At 41.8% G+C, this 15,450-nt stretch overlaps 1 protein-coding gene across 1 annotated transcript in view; it reads left to right on the forward strand.

Annotated features, from left to right (window-relative positions):
* The window catches only part of LOC125453325 (protein diaphanous homolog 3-like), a 507,084-nt gene that overhangs the window by 376,985 nt on the left and 114,649 nt on the right, over positions 1–15,450 (forward strand). The window contains exon 23 of the mRNA XM_059646411.1: positions 14,848–14,971. Within this exon, the coding sequence (XP_059502394.1) occupies positions 14,848–14,971 (124 nt within the window). The remainder of the gene's footprint in view (positions 1–14,847; positions 14,972–15,450) is intronic.

A 15,450-nucleotide genomic window follows, 5' to 3' on the forward strand; every position in this document is an offset into this window, starting at 1 on the left:
AAGGATGCAATTGCTTTAACAATGCAATACCAAAATTGTGTTTCTTTTTCTGCAGCAGGAGGGAAAATACACCAGAATATATATTGTGGGGTAAAAGCCAGAATTGAGAATGAGAAGTCTCAAGTAGAATTTTGACATTGAAAAGGAAGAGTGATTGCAGAGTGAGTTCCAGAAGCTGCTGGAGGATGTAAAATGTTATCAATTTAATTTTTATCTATAGATACCCAAAAAATAGCTATAAAATTTATTCTAATCCTGGCTTTCTGATGGGTGCCAGTAATTTATTGACAATAAACCTTATCAACATTCTTTATACAGGTGTTTTATCTGCAGAATGACAGATGATTTACTGCTTGATCACTTTATCCTTGTTCTCTACAGCAGCCACACCACTACCATCACCAGCACTCCTTTAAATCTTCCTATCAACACAAATGTAGATTACTGACTTCACAATACAGTCTATATTCAGGTATACAAGCAAGACTACAGTTAGCAAAGATATTGTCTACTTTCTACCTGATGTTTTGCAGAGTGTCCTCATTCTATGATTCTCCTAGAACTCGTAATACCTGTGTTATACCTTAAGTTTTGACTGGAGTTTGAAGTTTGTATTGTGTTTTGAAAACTGGTGATTAAGTGAATATATGAACTCTTACAAGATTTCTTGTCCTTAATGGTTCATACCACACAGTAGTTATCTGAGCATGCAGAAATATGTGAATTAGTTGGATATTAAGTATGAATACACATGATTCAAATCCAAGTGTTCGCCTAACATTGTCCCTTACTTGGAAAGGAAAGGTAACCAGACTGGTTGGCTATCCCTCTATTCAAGGATGGCATCTAATCAGGTTCATCAGTTTCTGCTATGGATCTTCATGTAAGTGACCACGCAAATTCCTAACATGCAAATCTTTGGAACCACAGGACAGGCTGTCCCACAAGAAACTGGGGATCTTCCCTACTGGATTTACTTCTTTCCTTACCTACCTTGCTGCCACTATGCCTCATTATTTTCATGCCACTACACAAAGCATGGTCTCACCATTGTGAACAATTTGTAGCATACTCTTCCCAGAGGTAGACAAGGTGATTAAGAAGGCCTTTGGCATGCTTGCCTTCATTACTCATACCATTGAGTATAGGAGTTGGGATGTCACGTTAAGATTGTACAGGACGTTGGTGAGGCATCTCCTAGAATACTGTATGTAGTTCTGGTCATCCTGCTATACAAAGGATATCATTAACTTAGAGAAGGTTCAGAAAGGATTTACCAGAATGTTGCTGAGAATGAAAGGTTTAAGATAGAAAAATGGACTGGATCAGCTGGGATTTTTTCACTGGAACGTTGGAGGTTGAGGGTCGATCTGATAGAGGTTTATAAAATCATGAGGGGCATAGGCCCCATTTATAATACTGTGTCCAATTTTGGGTCCCACACCTCAGGAAGGACATACTGGTGCTGGAGCGTGTCCAGCGGAGATTCACACTGATGATCCCTGGAATGGTAGGTTTAACGTACGATGAACGGCTGAGGATCCCGGGATTGTATTCGTTAGAGTTTAGAAGGTTGAGGGGAGATCTAATAGAAATGTACAAGATAATGTATGGCTGCAGCCTGAATCATCAATGAGTCACTGTTGTATTCTGTACAAATCTAGTCACAAAAGGTAGAATCATGGATAATAAAGTGTGAAGCTGGATGAACACAGCAGGCCAAGCAGCACCTCAGGAGCACAACAGCTGACGTTTCGGGCCTAGACCCTTCATCAGAGAGGGGGATGGGGTGAGGGTTCTGGAATAAATAGGGAGAGAGGGGGAGGCGGACCGAAGATGGACAGAAAAGAAGATAGGTGGAGAGTAGAGTATAGGTGGGGAGGTAGGGAGGGGATTGGTCAGTCCAGGTAAAATGGACAGGTCAAGGAGGTGGAATGAGGTTAGTAGGTAGGAAATGGAGGTGCGGCTTGGGGTGGGAGGAAGGGATGGGTGAGAGGAAGAACAGGTTAGGGAGGCAGAGACAGGCTGGGCTGGTTTTGGGATGCAGTGGGGGGAGGGGAAGATCTGGGCTGGTTGTGTGTTGCAGTGGGGGGAGAAGACGAACTGGGCTGGTTTTGGGATGCAGTTGGGGAAGGGGAGATTTTGAAGCTGGTGAAGTTCACATTGATACCATTGGGCTGCAGGGTTCCCAAGCGGAATATGAGTTGCTGTTCCTGCAACCTTCCGGTGGCATCATTGTGGCACTGCAGGAGGCCCATGATGGACGTGTCATCTAAAGAATGGGAGGGGGAGTTGAAATGGTTCGCGACTGGGAGGTGCAGTTGTTTATTGCGAACCGAGTGGAGGTGTTCTGCAAAGCGGTCCCCGAGCCTCCGCTTGGTTTCCCCAATGTAGAGGAAGCCACACCGGGTACAATGGAAACAGTATACCACATTGCAGGTGATGTGCAGGTGAACCTCTGCTTAATATGGAAAGTCATCTTGGGGCCTGGGATGGGGGTGAGGGAGGAGGTGTGGAGGCAAGTGTAGCACTTCTTGCGGTTGCACGGGAAGGGCCTGGGTGTGGTGGGGTTGGAGGGCAGTGTGGAGCGAACAAGGGAGTCACGGAGAGAGTGGTGACTTTCCATATTAAGCAGAGGTTCACTGCTCTACATTGGGGAAACCAAGCGGAGGCTCCGGTGCCGCTTTGCAGAACACCTCCGCTCGGTTCGCAATAAACAACTGCACCTCCCAGTCGCGAACCATTTCAACTCCCCCACCCATTCTTTAGATGACATGTCCATCGTGGGCCTCCTGCAGTGCCACAATGATGCCACCCGAAGGTTGCAGGAACAGCAACTCATATTCCGCCTGGGAACCCTGCAGCCATATGGTATCAATGTGGACTTCACCAGTTTCAAAATCTCCCCTTCCCCTACTGCATCCCTAAACCAGCCCAGTTCGTCCCCTCCCCCCACTGCACCACACAACCAGCCCAGCTCTTCCCCTCCCCCCACTGCATCCCAAAACCAGTCCAACCTGTCTCTGCCTCCCTAACCGGTTCTTCCTCTCACCCATCCCTTCCTCCCATCTCAAGCCGCACCTCCATTTCCTACTTACTAACCTCATTCCACCTCCTTGACCTGTCCATTTTCCATGGACTGATCTATCCCCTCCCTACCTCCCCACCTATACTCTACTCTCCACCTATCTTCTTTTCTGTCCATCTTCGGTCCGCCTCCTTCTCTCTCCCTATTTATTCCAGAACCCTCACTCCATCCCCCTCTCTGATGAAGGGTCTAGGCCCGAAATGTCAGCTTTTGTGCTCCTGAGATGCTGCTTGGCTTGCTGTGTTCATCCAGCTTCACACTTTATTATCTTGGATTCTCCAGCATCTGCAGTTCCCATTATCACATCAAAGGTAGAATCATGATGTGTTTGGTGTTGGAAGAGGCATTTTGTCAAGCAGGCGGTTCGTGGGAAGGGCAAGGGAAGGGCCCTGCCATCTTCCCACAACATCTTGACGAAGTGCATAGTGGGAAGACTCATGGTCAGTGCCAAAAGAAATCCTTTAATGGGTAATTAATGCCCACCTCTGTTGCTATTACCCATCAATGAAATGGATGAAATGAATGATGAATGAAATACCATTTGGAGTCCTTGACAGCAAACCCATACAGGGTTACTAACGGTTTCCTGTTGTGAATGGTGTAGGTCCTCATTTGAAGGCACTCATTGCCTGACAAAGGAACTTGGCATTGATAAGTGGGGACCCACTGAAAGCCATCTCACTGCCATTATAGCCCACATTGCTCCTGTTTGGCCTGGAATCCAACACAGATGAAAACAGTACCACCAAGGGAAATCCATCATCAACTTATCTGACCAGACCCTTCAACTGGACGAGATCTAAGTTCTCAGCCAAGTGCACAATTTGTACCCACCACCAAAATGGATCCCATAGGTCTCGCGGCAGACACAGAAGAATTCATCTGGTGAATGAGGCTCTGGGAATTTTTCGAAGATGTCAGCAGTGAGCCCAATGAGACAACCAATGAACCAGAACAGTCACCAGAGAGATTGGTCATGGAATGGCCAAAAAGGATTCGAATTGGACCCTTCTGGAGGGCCATTGCTCTAGGCTTGACAGGAATGCTGAAGCTGTCAAGGAATGCGTAAACTCCAGACTCATCAACCGCAATCATAAGGTAGTGCAGAGCATCACTGAAGCACAACACAATGCTATCCATGCTCTCAAGTCCATTGTAACATTGTCATACAGAATAGAACAGACAACTGCAAGGTATACAGATAGCTGAACAACCAGGAAAACTTCAGACAACTACTGCCAAACAAAACCAAAGACCACACCTGTCAACTGAACAGACTGATCAACACTTTTGGTCCAGCCCTTCAGAGAACCCTGTGCATTCTCATCCCACATAGCTCTCGTGTTGGGGACTTTACTGCCTTGTGAAGATACACAAAGCCAACCTCTCTGGACGTCCCATAACATCTGGCAATGGGGCCCTTATTGAGAACCTATCAGGCTATGTCGAGCGCACCTTGAAACCTATTGTACAGGGAATCCCCAGCTTCTGTCGTGATTCCACAGACTTCTTACAGAAACTCATCACCCACTGACCAATCAAACCAGGAACATTCCTTGCCACAATAGATGTTTCAGCACTGTACACCAGCATCCCCCTCAATAATGGCAGAACAGCAACAACTTCAGTACTCAATACCAACAATGGCCAATTTCCAGATGCCATCCTTCAACTCATCCGCTTCATCTTTGACCACAACGTCTTCACCTTTGACAACTAGTTCTTTATCCAGGCACACGAAACAGCCACGGGGACCACATTTGTACCCAGTATTTGCACCCAAAATAACATTTTCATGCACAGGTTCAAACAAGACTTTTTTGCTGCGCAGAACCTCCGACCATTACCATACACCAGATATTTTGACGACATTTTCTTCCTTTGGACTGATGGCAAGGAATCACTGAAACAACTACATTACACTATCAACAAGTTTCATCCCACCATCAGACTTACCATTGGCAGCTCTTCAGACTCAGTCTCATTCTTGCACACACACATCTCCACCAAGGACAGGCACCTCAACACCTCACTCCAACCGTAAGCCCACGGATAACCTCACGATGCTGTACTTCTCTAGCTTCCACCCTAAACATATTTAAAAAGCCATCCGCTATGGACAAGAACTGTGCATATTACAGGATCTGTTCCAATGAAGAGGAGTGTGACAGACACCTGAAGGTGCTGAAGGATGCCCTCATAAGAACGGGATACGATGCTTAATTTACCGATTGCCAATTCCGACATGCTACAGTGAAAAACTGTAATGGCCTCCTCAGAAGACAGGCAGGCGACATGACCAATAGGGTACCCTTTGTCATCCAGTACTTCCCGGGAGCGGAGAAACTACGCCATGTTCTTCACAGCCTTCAACACATTATCGATGTCAATGAGCACCTCACCAAGATCTTCCCTATGCCTCCACTTCTCACCTTCAAACAGCCGCCAAACCTTGAATAGACCATCGTTCACAGCAAACTACCCAGCCTTCAGGGCAACATCGACCACAACACCACACAACCCTGTCATGGAAACCTCTGCAAGACATGTCAGTTCATCGGCATTGCCACTACCATCACACATGGGAACACCACCCACCACGTACAGAGCAGATATTCATGTGACTCAGTCAGTGTTGTCTTTCTCATACACTGCCGGCAAGGATACCCCGAGGCATGGCATATTGATGCAGATGCTACGACAACGGATGAATGGACACCATGCAACAATTGCTAGACAAGAATCTTCCCAGTCGGGGAATACTTCAGCGGTCAAGGACATTCAACCTAGGATCTTCAGATAAACATCTTCCAAGGCTGATTCCGGGATACACAACAAGACAGATTTGCTGAGCAGAGGCTGGTAGCCAAGTTCGGTGCCCATGAGGACGGCCTCAACCGGGATCTTTGGCTCATGTTTCACTACAGATGACCCCACCATACTGTATACTCACATGCATACACACACACTCTGTCAAATAAACACACTCACACACACATATTCTCGCACTCATACAGACCCACTTTCATATACACTCTCTCTTGCACACGTATACTCACACTCAGATGCGTGTACACACAAATGCACATGCACACACACACAAATGCACATGCACACACTCTCTCTCTCTCTCCTCACACGCGTGCGCAAACACATATAAATCTATGGAATGAATTTGCATTTGCAGATATGTAATATCATACATTCTATTTTGTTCAAAAAGCACACCGCTTGTGGACAGTCAATATGGCATTTTATAAATTCCCATTTTGGACATAAACCCAGTCTGACTCCAAGTTGACACATAGCCAGATTTTAAGCAATGCCTTACACCTAAAATGCATTGTCTGACCTGAGATGTCACCTCTGGTTTACTGAAGGATCTAATAAAACCTTTAGTTATCTCTGGCAGTGACTTGAAAGAAATTCTGGAATTTGCATATTAATCCTGTCTAACTGATTGAAGATTTAACTGCTGTCTTAGGTTTGTTCAGCATGTTCGCATTAATTCTATGACCCTTTGATCTTTTGCTTATAAATTCTGTGCCTGATGCCACCTCTGTCACTGACACCTGAAGAAGGAGAAAGACTCACAAAGTTTGTGTCTTCAAATGCACCTGTTGGACTATAACCTGGTATTGTGTGATTTTTGACTTTGTCCACCCGAGTCCCACACCGGCATCATGGTCTTAGGTCTAAGGTAGGAATTTTCGTGGCAGCAGCTACCATCTCACCAGTGGTGCAGCCATTGAATGGAACTGGCAGAATCCTCCACCACTAACCACCCCCACCCACCGGTCAGTGATCACAAGGGGGATGCCTACCATTGTCTCCAAGTGCCAAAGCCTTACCTAAAAAACAATGGTGTTGGGCTAAGTGGCCAAGACCTCTGTTATCTCCGGGAGATTCCAGCCACACTAACTGCTGCAGTTTCATTCGGCAGGGTGTAAGTGTGGCACTGTTTTCAAGAAATGGGTTATAATTGTTAAATAGATAAACAGTTCTTGTTTATTGTTCTCTGCTCAAGATGTGTACATAGATTTTACTTCTGTGTGCCATTAACTATCAGTACGAATTTTCTCATATTTTTGTAACGTAATCAGTCATAATTAAATGTTGTGCAACTCCTCCCTTTTAAACTTAGACTGCGACTCACCAGTAAAGGAAACAACTACAAAATTGCATTGTGTTAAAGACAATCAAAAGCCTACCTATTGTGGTTTTGGGACGTGAGGTTAAGAATTCATGGGAAACTAGTCCCAGCAGCTGAGTAATTATATCCCTGATGTGAAAAAGAAGGATGTGTCACAGCCAGCTGAAAGGCTAATTATCTCTATTCGTGGAGGCTCAGTTTAAGTGCACAAACTTCTACAGATAATTTTTTTTTATCTCAGTGATGGCTATCAACTATCTTTAGTGCACTATATTTAAAAAAAATTATGACATGGCATAAAACATTAAAATGCTAAAATTTCACTGAGTTTGAGGACATGACTTTGAATGCAAGGTTACATACACGGGGATGTTCCTATTCTCTCCTGATGCTGTCTGGAGTATTGAAGAACAAAGGAAGTGGGGAATAAAATGATTTCCTCTAATGCCACTTCTATTGTTTAATTACAGTGTGCCATTGATGTGTTTCACAGTAATCCATTTCGTGTACAGTTGTAAAAGAGATCAAACATGCAAAGAAAATAATAAATAAAATCAGGGAGGGAAAGATATAATATGTTTTTCTTATAATACAGTGTAGAATAGAAAATGTTATAGAACACATTTCACATTATGGATGATCTGTTTTTTTGAATTGTCTTTTTTTTAATCATACTGTTAAAATTTAGTTGTTTGTCTGAGTTAAAACTTCCACTTTGAGAGTTAGATTACACTCTGTTCAGGTAAAATTTCCAATTATTAGTTCTGAGAACATGCAATGTCCATTTAATACATTGTGAAATATTGGATCGAGAGAGATGTAATACTCATTGAAAAGATCAAACAAAATTTCAGCCTGCAACAATAATTAAAATCTTATACAAAGAAACACTATGGAAGGTTACATTGTCAGACGCAAAAGTCTGTTTTGTACTACTTCCAGTATGTTGAAAAAAGTCGCATCGAAATCACTGTCTTTGGTGTATTAACAGACTAAATATCGCAATTTTATGTCCTTGAATGCTGAATTACGCGAACTTGTGACGGTACAGGCAACTAAGGTAGTAACATGATATGGGAAGGTGCAATGATGATCTAGTGGCGACCTCCGTGGACTTGCAATCCAGAGCTCCAAGCTAACATTCTGGAGACATGGTTTGAATCCCACTGTGGCCTAATGAAGACCAAGTAACAATTGTCAATTGCAGTAGGTAAAATTTGGTGCATAAATGACATTTCAGGTGGAAATCTGCATTCTTAACTGTTCTGACATAAAGGTGACTTACAGAAATATGATTGACTCTTAACTGAAATGATAAGAGGACCAATCAGTTCAAGGGCAACTAGAGATGGACAACAATTTACTCAATAATAATAATGAGCATAGGTAGCCCTCCGATGTTTCTGCGCAAAACTTTGGACTGCTTTTGCTCATGTCAAACACCATTGCCTGTTGCATAAAGATAAGTACATCACAATTTCTCAATGGGTAAGGGGTTATTCTCATCAAAGTAGTTGAATCTTTCAAAAGAAAATTAATTTTATGTAGAGGACTGCAATTTTACCACTAGTCTCAAAGACAGAACTCATGAAAAATCTTTACTTGCAATCTTTATTATGGTCTGAATAAGATGATAGGCATGCTAACTGTTAAAATGCTAAATTTGCTTGGACTAAACACAGTGATGTTATCCTTACAGAGTAATAGTGTCACATAATTTACAGGAGACTATACAAAAAAATTTTGTAATTTCAAAACAAAATTATTGACTAGTTCAGACCATGTTTATTTATGCATAAGATACTGCAGTCACTCAAAAGATTATCTTTTTCCACTAATTTTGTTGAATAAACTATTGACAAAAAATTTCATCTCTGTCATCCTCCTGATGCCAGGTGATGAAAAATTGCTAAGCTGTATTCCTGACTACTGACGTGAGCCACACAGACCTGATTGAGGTCTACAAAATCATGAGGGGTATAGACAAGGTGAATAGCAAAAAGCTTTTTCCCAGAGTGAGGGACTCAATTACTAGGGGTCATGAATTCAAAGTGAGAGGAGGAAAGTTTAAGGGAGATAGACGTGGAAAGTTCTTTACACAGAGGGTGGTGGGTGCCTGGAATGCGTTGCCAGCAGAGGTGGTAGACGCAGACACGTTATCGTCTTTTAAGATATATTTGGACAGGTACATGGATGGGCAGGGAGCAAATGGACACAGACCGTTAGAAAATAGATGACAGGTTAGACAGAGGATCTTGATCGGCGCAGGCTTGGAGGGCCGGAGGGCCTGTTCCTGTGCTGTAGGTTTCTTTGTTTCTCTTTGTGTAGGTTAGATGGGCTTCAGATCGGTATGACAGGTCAGCACTACATCCAGGGCCGAAGGGCCTGTACTGTGCTGTAATGTTCTATGTTCTATGACCATTCTATCACCGTCCAACAAATGGCAATCATATTTGAATACTACAGCTGGAATACTGTGAACACTTCTGGATCCCTTATCTAAGGAAGGTTGAACTGGCATTGGAGGCAGTCCTAGAAGATTCACTGGGCTGATAGCAGTTAAGGAGGGACATTCTTATGAGGAGAGGTTGAGTAGATTGGGCCTGATCTCATTTGAGTATTGAGGAATCAGAAGTGGCCTTGTTTAAATGTACAAGATTCTTAGAGGACTTAACAAAGTAGATGTAGAGGGGTTATTTCTCCTTATAGGAGAGTCTAGGATCAGAAGTAATAATCTCAGAATAAGGGGTCATTTAAGGCAGAAATGGGTGGAATTCCTTCTCATAAGAGGGTTGTGAATTTGTGGGATCCTTTACAACAGACTGCTGTTGAGGCTGGGTGATTAAGTTTATTCAGCACTGTGTCAGATAGATTTTTAATCAGTTAGAGAATCAAAGGTTATAGGGAAAAGGCAGGAATGTCATGTTGAGGATTATCAGATCAGCCATGATCTCAGTGGTGCAAACTTGACAGGCTGGCTTACTTCTGCTCCTATGTTTTACGGTGGGAACCATGCATGGTGAGCAGGTTGTGACATCAGTCAACACCTAACATTGTTTTCATGCATTTTAGACCATACTTTTTAGATACAGTAATTCAGAACACACAGTTTAACATGTATAAAATTATAAAGGCCTGGACAGAGTAAGAACGACCATAACCAGGAGGCATAGATTATAGGCAAAGGACAGGAGGTTTCGAGGGAATGTGAGGGAAGATTTTTTTAAACCCAGAAAGTGGTAGGAATTTGGAACTAAATGCCTGTAAGGGTGGTAGACACAATCCTCAGAACATTTAAGAAGTAGATAGGTTTGCACTTGCTAGCGCGAAGTATACAAGGCTATGGGCCAAAAGTTGGAAAGTGGGGTTCGAATAGTTTGGTGGTTATTTTTAACTGATGTCGACCAAATGGGCCAAATGACGTTTTTCTGTGCAGTAGACCTGTAAGACCCTATGTAGAGTTCCACAAGGGACACCCCTAATCCATCCTGCCAAACTATTTAAAGACGTCACCATCCACCTTTCAGTGCTCTTGATTGTTCGTGTGCTGCTTGAGAGTTTGTAGAAATACTGTGCTGTGTTATTGGAAGGGTTCACCAAATTTACTGTTTTCAGAAGTTTGTGGTGCGGGAGCTTTAGAAGGAGCAGAATCATACTGCAAAGCCATGTAAAGCATCATTTTCTCCAATCCAGTTGCTGCTGGGTGATGGTTCAGGTGCAGGAACAGAAACTGCTTGCTGTTGGCAGAGGAAGGGAATTGCCAAAGGAGGCATTAAGGTCTTTGGACACTACTTCTATAGGCTGCATCTCAGGGCTATCTGCGATTGCTGTTTTTGACATCAGTGATGAGAACACAGAGGCTGTAGAGGGGGATAGATTGGGTAATCGAGTAAAAACATAGTAGATAGAAAATAATGTGCCCAAGTGTCCAAAATTTTAAAAAAGCTTTATTTTTAAATGGTGATGAGCCAGAAACATTTGTTTTCCAAACAGATCTGGGTTTCCTCATACATGACTCACAGAAAGGCAAAAGCTGTATTCGCTTTTGTTAAATGGAAATTGGAATGTAAAAGTTAAGAAGTCTTATTGCTTATATACAGGGCATTGATGAGACCAGACCAGAGTGCTGTGTTCAGCTTTGGACTCCTTATCAAGAAAAACCCTTGCTAATTAATTAATGTTCACCAGTTTGGCTCATGGGATGAGGTTTGTCTTCAGAGGAAAAATTGATTGGACCCAGCCTTTACTCCCAAAGGTTGGAAGAACCTAAGGATTTTGTGATTTAATTAAAAATTGTGAAATAATTAAGCAGCTTGATAGGCTAGATGCTGGGAACATGCCTCTCCCAGTTGAGGAACGTACAACACAAAGAGTTGAATTTCTGTGTTGAAACAGCTCTGTTTCAGCCCAGCAGCATACGCTCAACATTTTCATGCCATTCAGCAACAGTATTGGGGCAGTGTGGCCTCTGAAACTGGGAAACCTTCCTTCCACTCTTTTACAAACGTTTTGAAAAAAGGCTGCCTACTTCCCCCCAGCAGCACAGGCTAACTGTATTTTGTCATGGACAGAACAATAGTGGCTTCAACTGAGCTTTTCATTTACAACGGTGGATGACCTATTAATTTTGTCACCCAACCAAACTTCTTGTATTGTTAGGGGGAGATTGGGGTGGGCACGTGCAAAGCTGTTGGAATAGAAATCAGACCATCTTAATGTATCCCTCCTTGCCGAACCTGCCAAATTAAGTGCATCCAGGAAAGTGCATGCAATAACTAGCCATGGGTTCTTGGGATGACCCCCAGGCTGCTAACCTCCAATAAGCCCACTGCCCAGGATGGGAAGTCTTCTGTCAGCTGGCTTGAAGACCTCTGTCATTTTCAGCTCAGAGGAGGAATCATAGTCATTGTTGAACTGTCCCATCAGCCAGATCCTTTCACTCAACCACTTGCAGAGACACACTGAGAATTAATAGCCTTGTTCTCTGTATCCCGCTTATATTCATCAGAATTAGACAATAAATGCATTCCATGGTCCTATCTAAGTTCCGGACATATTGCCGTCAGTAAAAACAAATAAGGCTAAATTTAAAAATTGTACTTACGTCTGCTAGTCATTCCAAATAATTTCTTACAGCAACAAAATCTCTTCTTTTAGGGGACTAATTACCTTGGTGCATCTGACTTAATCCCATTACACGGCTGCCTCTGAATTATTGGCCGTGACATCCTTCTGACACATGGTCTATCAGCTTGATGCCTAGATGTCCCACCTTTATTGATGCATTAGCCAAGCAGACCGCTTTCCTTCACGCTGTGTGCCGACAATATGCCCAGTAGCAATTAATTGGCTGTTTGAAGACATTATCAGACTTTTATCAAATGCAGACTTTGGCCTTTCATGCACATCAAGGTTGGTCTTGTGGTCATCACTGCAGACTGTAAAGTTCAGACCAGTATCACAATTTACAATAAAAGGTCAGCCAATTCAGACTGAATTGAGGAGCAGTTTCTTCAATTAATGGACTGTGAATCTTCAATCATTGAGCATATTCAAGATGGAGATAAATAAATTTTTGGGTACTAAGGAAATTTAAACATGCAGGAATAATTTGGAAGGTGAGGCTTAGGTAGAAGGCTGATAATTATCTTGTTGAATGATGGAACAGCGTTGATGGGCTAAATGGTTTACCACTGCTCATATTTCTTGTGTTCCTATGTACTTGCCATTTCATATCTTCTAAAAGTGTTAGTGCAATGAACCAGTTACCATGAATTGTTGCTGATGATTTGCATTTCTTTCTTTGAAGTTTTTCTGTTATTGCAAATCTTCTGTTGGTGCCTGGTTCATGGATCAAGGAAGTAATTGATGTGCCTGCAGGGTGCTTTGTACAAACTGCGTTTGAGAAATGGAGGCTAAATTTGTGTTGGTTTATTATTGTTCGTAAAAATCACTGTTATTTCTACAGGAATGTACCGTTTTATGTTTTATACTGAGGAAGTACATGTTATGTACAAATATCTAGTAAGTGGTTCTCAGTATTTATGAAAAATTCAGGAGCTTTTTATGAAGACATATTATTTTGCAACATTCAAACAAATAATTACACATAGCATATAATAAAGGAGTCTCCTTAGATTCTAAGATTGAAACATTTGATCTTTCTCTCTGTATGTACACTTCATTTTCAATAACTTTGCAGTGGACATGATATATAATACCGAATCAGCAGATAAAATTGTTTTAAAGCAGGATGACTCCAGATGAGTTTACTTGTCAGTCTCTTTTCCTAATGTCGATATAATATTCATGTCAAGGATTGATCTGTTCTCAATACATGCCAATTTTCACGATCGAGCCTTTTCATTTCCCGAAAAGCAATCATTCAAACCAATTTCCAGGCATTGCAAGGACTTTTTTCATTGCTAAGAGTATTTCTCACCTTTGCTAATGGCATAATATGAAAAAAAAATGCACTTTTAACTTCCGATGGTCCAATTTTTCAGGATCTAAATGGTCAACATCTGAATTTAAGTTGTGAGATGCACATTAGGACCTCACAGACAATTTGACATTGACATTGCTGGAACTATCAGGGATGTTTAAATTACCAAAGGGCTGTTTTCCAATTCCCTGGACCATCCACTAAAGTCTCTGACACTGAACCCAGGGTCAGAAACTTGGGCAAGATATGTGGAGATATACCCAAATACGTACACAGGAAGTTTTATGCTGTTTAATCCCCAGTATAATTCATGAACATAACTCAGTTGAGCACCACAGTCAATGCTCCCAATCACCTACTCAAGCCAGATCGATGCGATTACATCCTGATCTAATTGAACGCTCTTCCCTAATACGAACCCATACTAACACAACCAGATTATGAAAACTCTGCCCCAAGTCCCAACCCTATCTCCCATCACCATACTCCTGGCACCATCTGACTAACCCTCTGAAAGATTGGGACTTTTAAAAACATACCCAATTACAGCAGCTCATCTTATAAAATGGAAACATATCCTCTCTTTGTCCATCTTCTGCAGTACTTATCAGTCTTCAGTGGAGATGGCTGTGTTTTTCTGCATTGCGAGTCAAGGCTGATGATTCAGAAAAGGGTTAGGTGGCAGAAATCTTTGTGGATAGTGGCTGTGCATGCAGTGTCAGCAGTGGCCAGAGGGTCTAGGCCAACAATAGTTAGAAAAGGAGATAGAATAGTTAATAAATGATGACATGAAGAAAATTAAAATGCTTTAAACAAGATAAGCAGTAGAAGCATTGAACTGTATAAATACTTCATACATTATTATGTTTTAACTGTTTAATAATTCTATACTTCATGTACAATAGCCATAAAGTTTTCCCTGATGTTGCAGTAATTTTAATGCAGTACTGGTGTTTCAGTTCAGTGCCTCAGTATGCAAGCTGCAAACAAGTTCAAATGTTACCTGAGGTAAATGAGAGTTTGTTCAATTCTCCGAATTGTTTAAGGTTCATCGGTTATGTGTTTGCACTCCTACATACACAAGTCGCTTCTCTACAATCCAGAAAGAAGTAACACCTTGAAGTTTAAAAGATTTAATACTGTACTGTCTTCCTTCTATAGTATGTGCAGAAAACATGGAAAAGAACCTTAAACAGATGGAAAAGCAGCTGCAACAGCTTGAAAAGGATTTGGAAACGTTTCCACCACCAGAGGACCTGCATGACAAGTTTGTGACAAAGATGTCCATATCCTACCAGTCAGCTAAACAGCTCATGGAGCAACATGTAGTTAAGCCCTACATTCTGAATTCTTCTTTCTGAAATGCATAAGCAAAGCTGTGTTATCACAGATATTAATTATTTCCATAAGCTAAGGTGTATTTATATGTCAGTGAGTGAATGAATGACTAATACAGTGTGAAATATAATTTAAAAAAAACGTAAAATAGATTCAGCTTATAGAATGATAGTTCTATTTGGTCTAAATAGGATTTACAAGTAAATTACAATTCAATACTAATTCCATTTTAAGCCTTAAATGTTACAGCACAACGACCAGGCAAGTTCATAATGTATCCAATGAAGTGAATTGCTATAGTGGTTGTGGATCCCCTTTTTAATTTTAACTGATTCAAGGGAAAGTAGATCAGCAGTAAAGTCTTTTAATTAAGTATTTTAGAAGTTAGTTTGTTCTAAGCTATTGCTGAGGTTTGTTTGAGAATTA

The sequence above is a fragment of the Stegostoma tigrinum genome, chromosome 6 (assembly GCF_030684315.1).
Source record: "Stegostoma tigrinum isolate sSteTig4 chromosome 6, sSteTig4.hap1, whole genome shotgun sequence".
NCBI classification, from domain to species: Eukaryota; Metazoa; Chordata; class Chondrichthyes; order Orectolobiformes; family Stegostomatidae; genus Stegostoma; species Stegostoma tigrinum.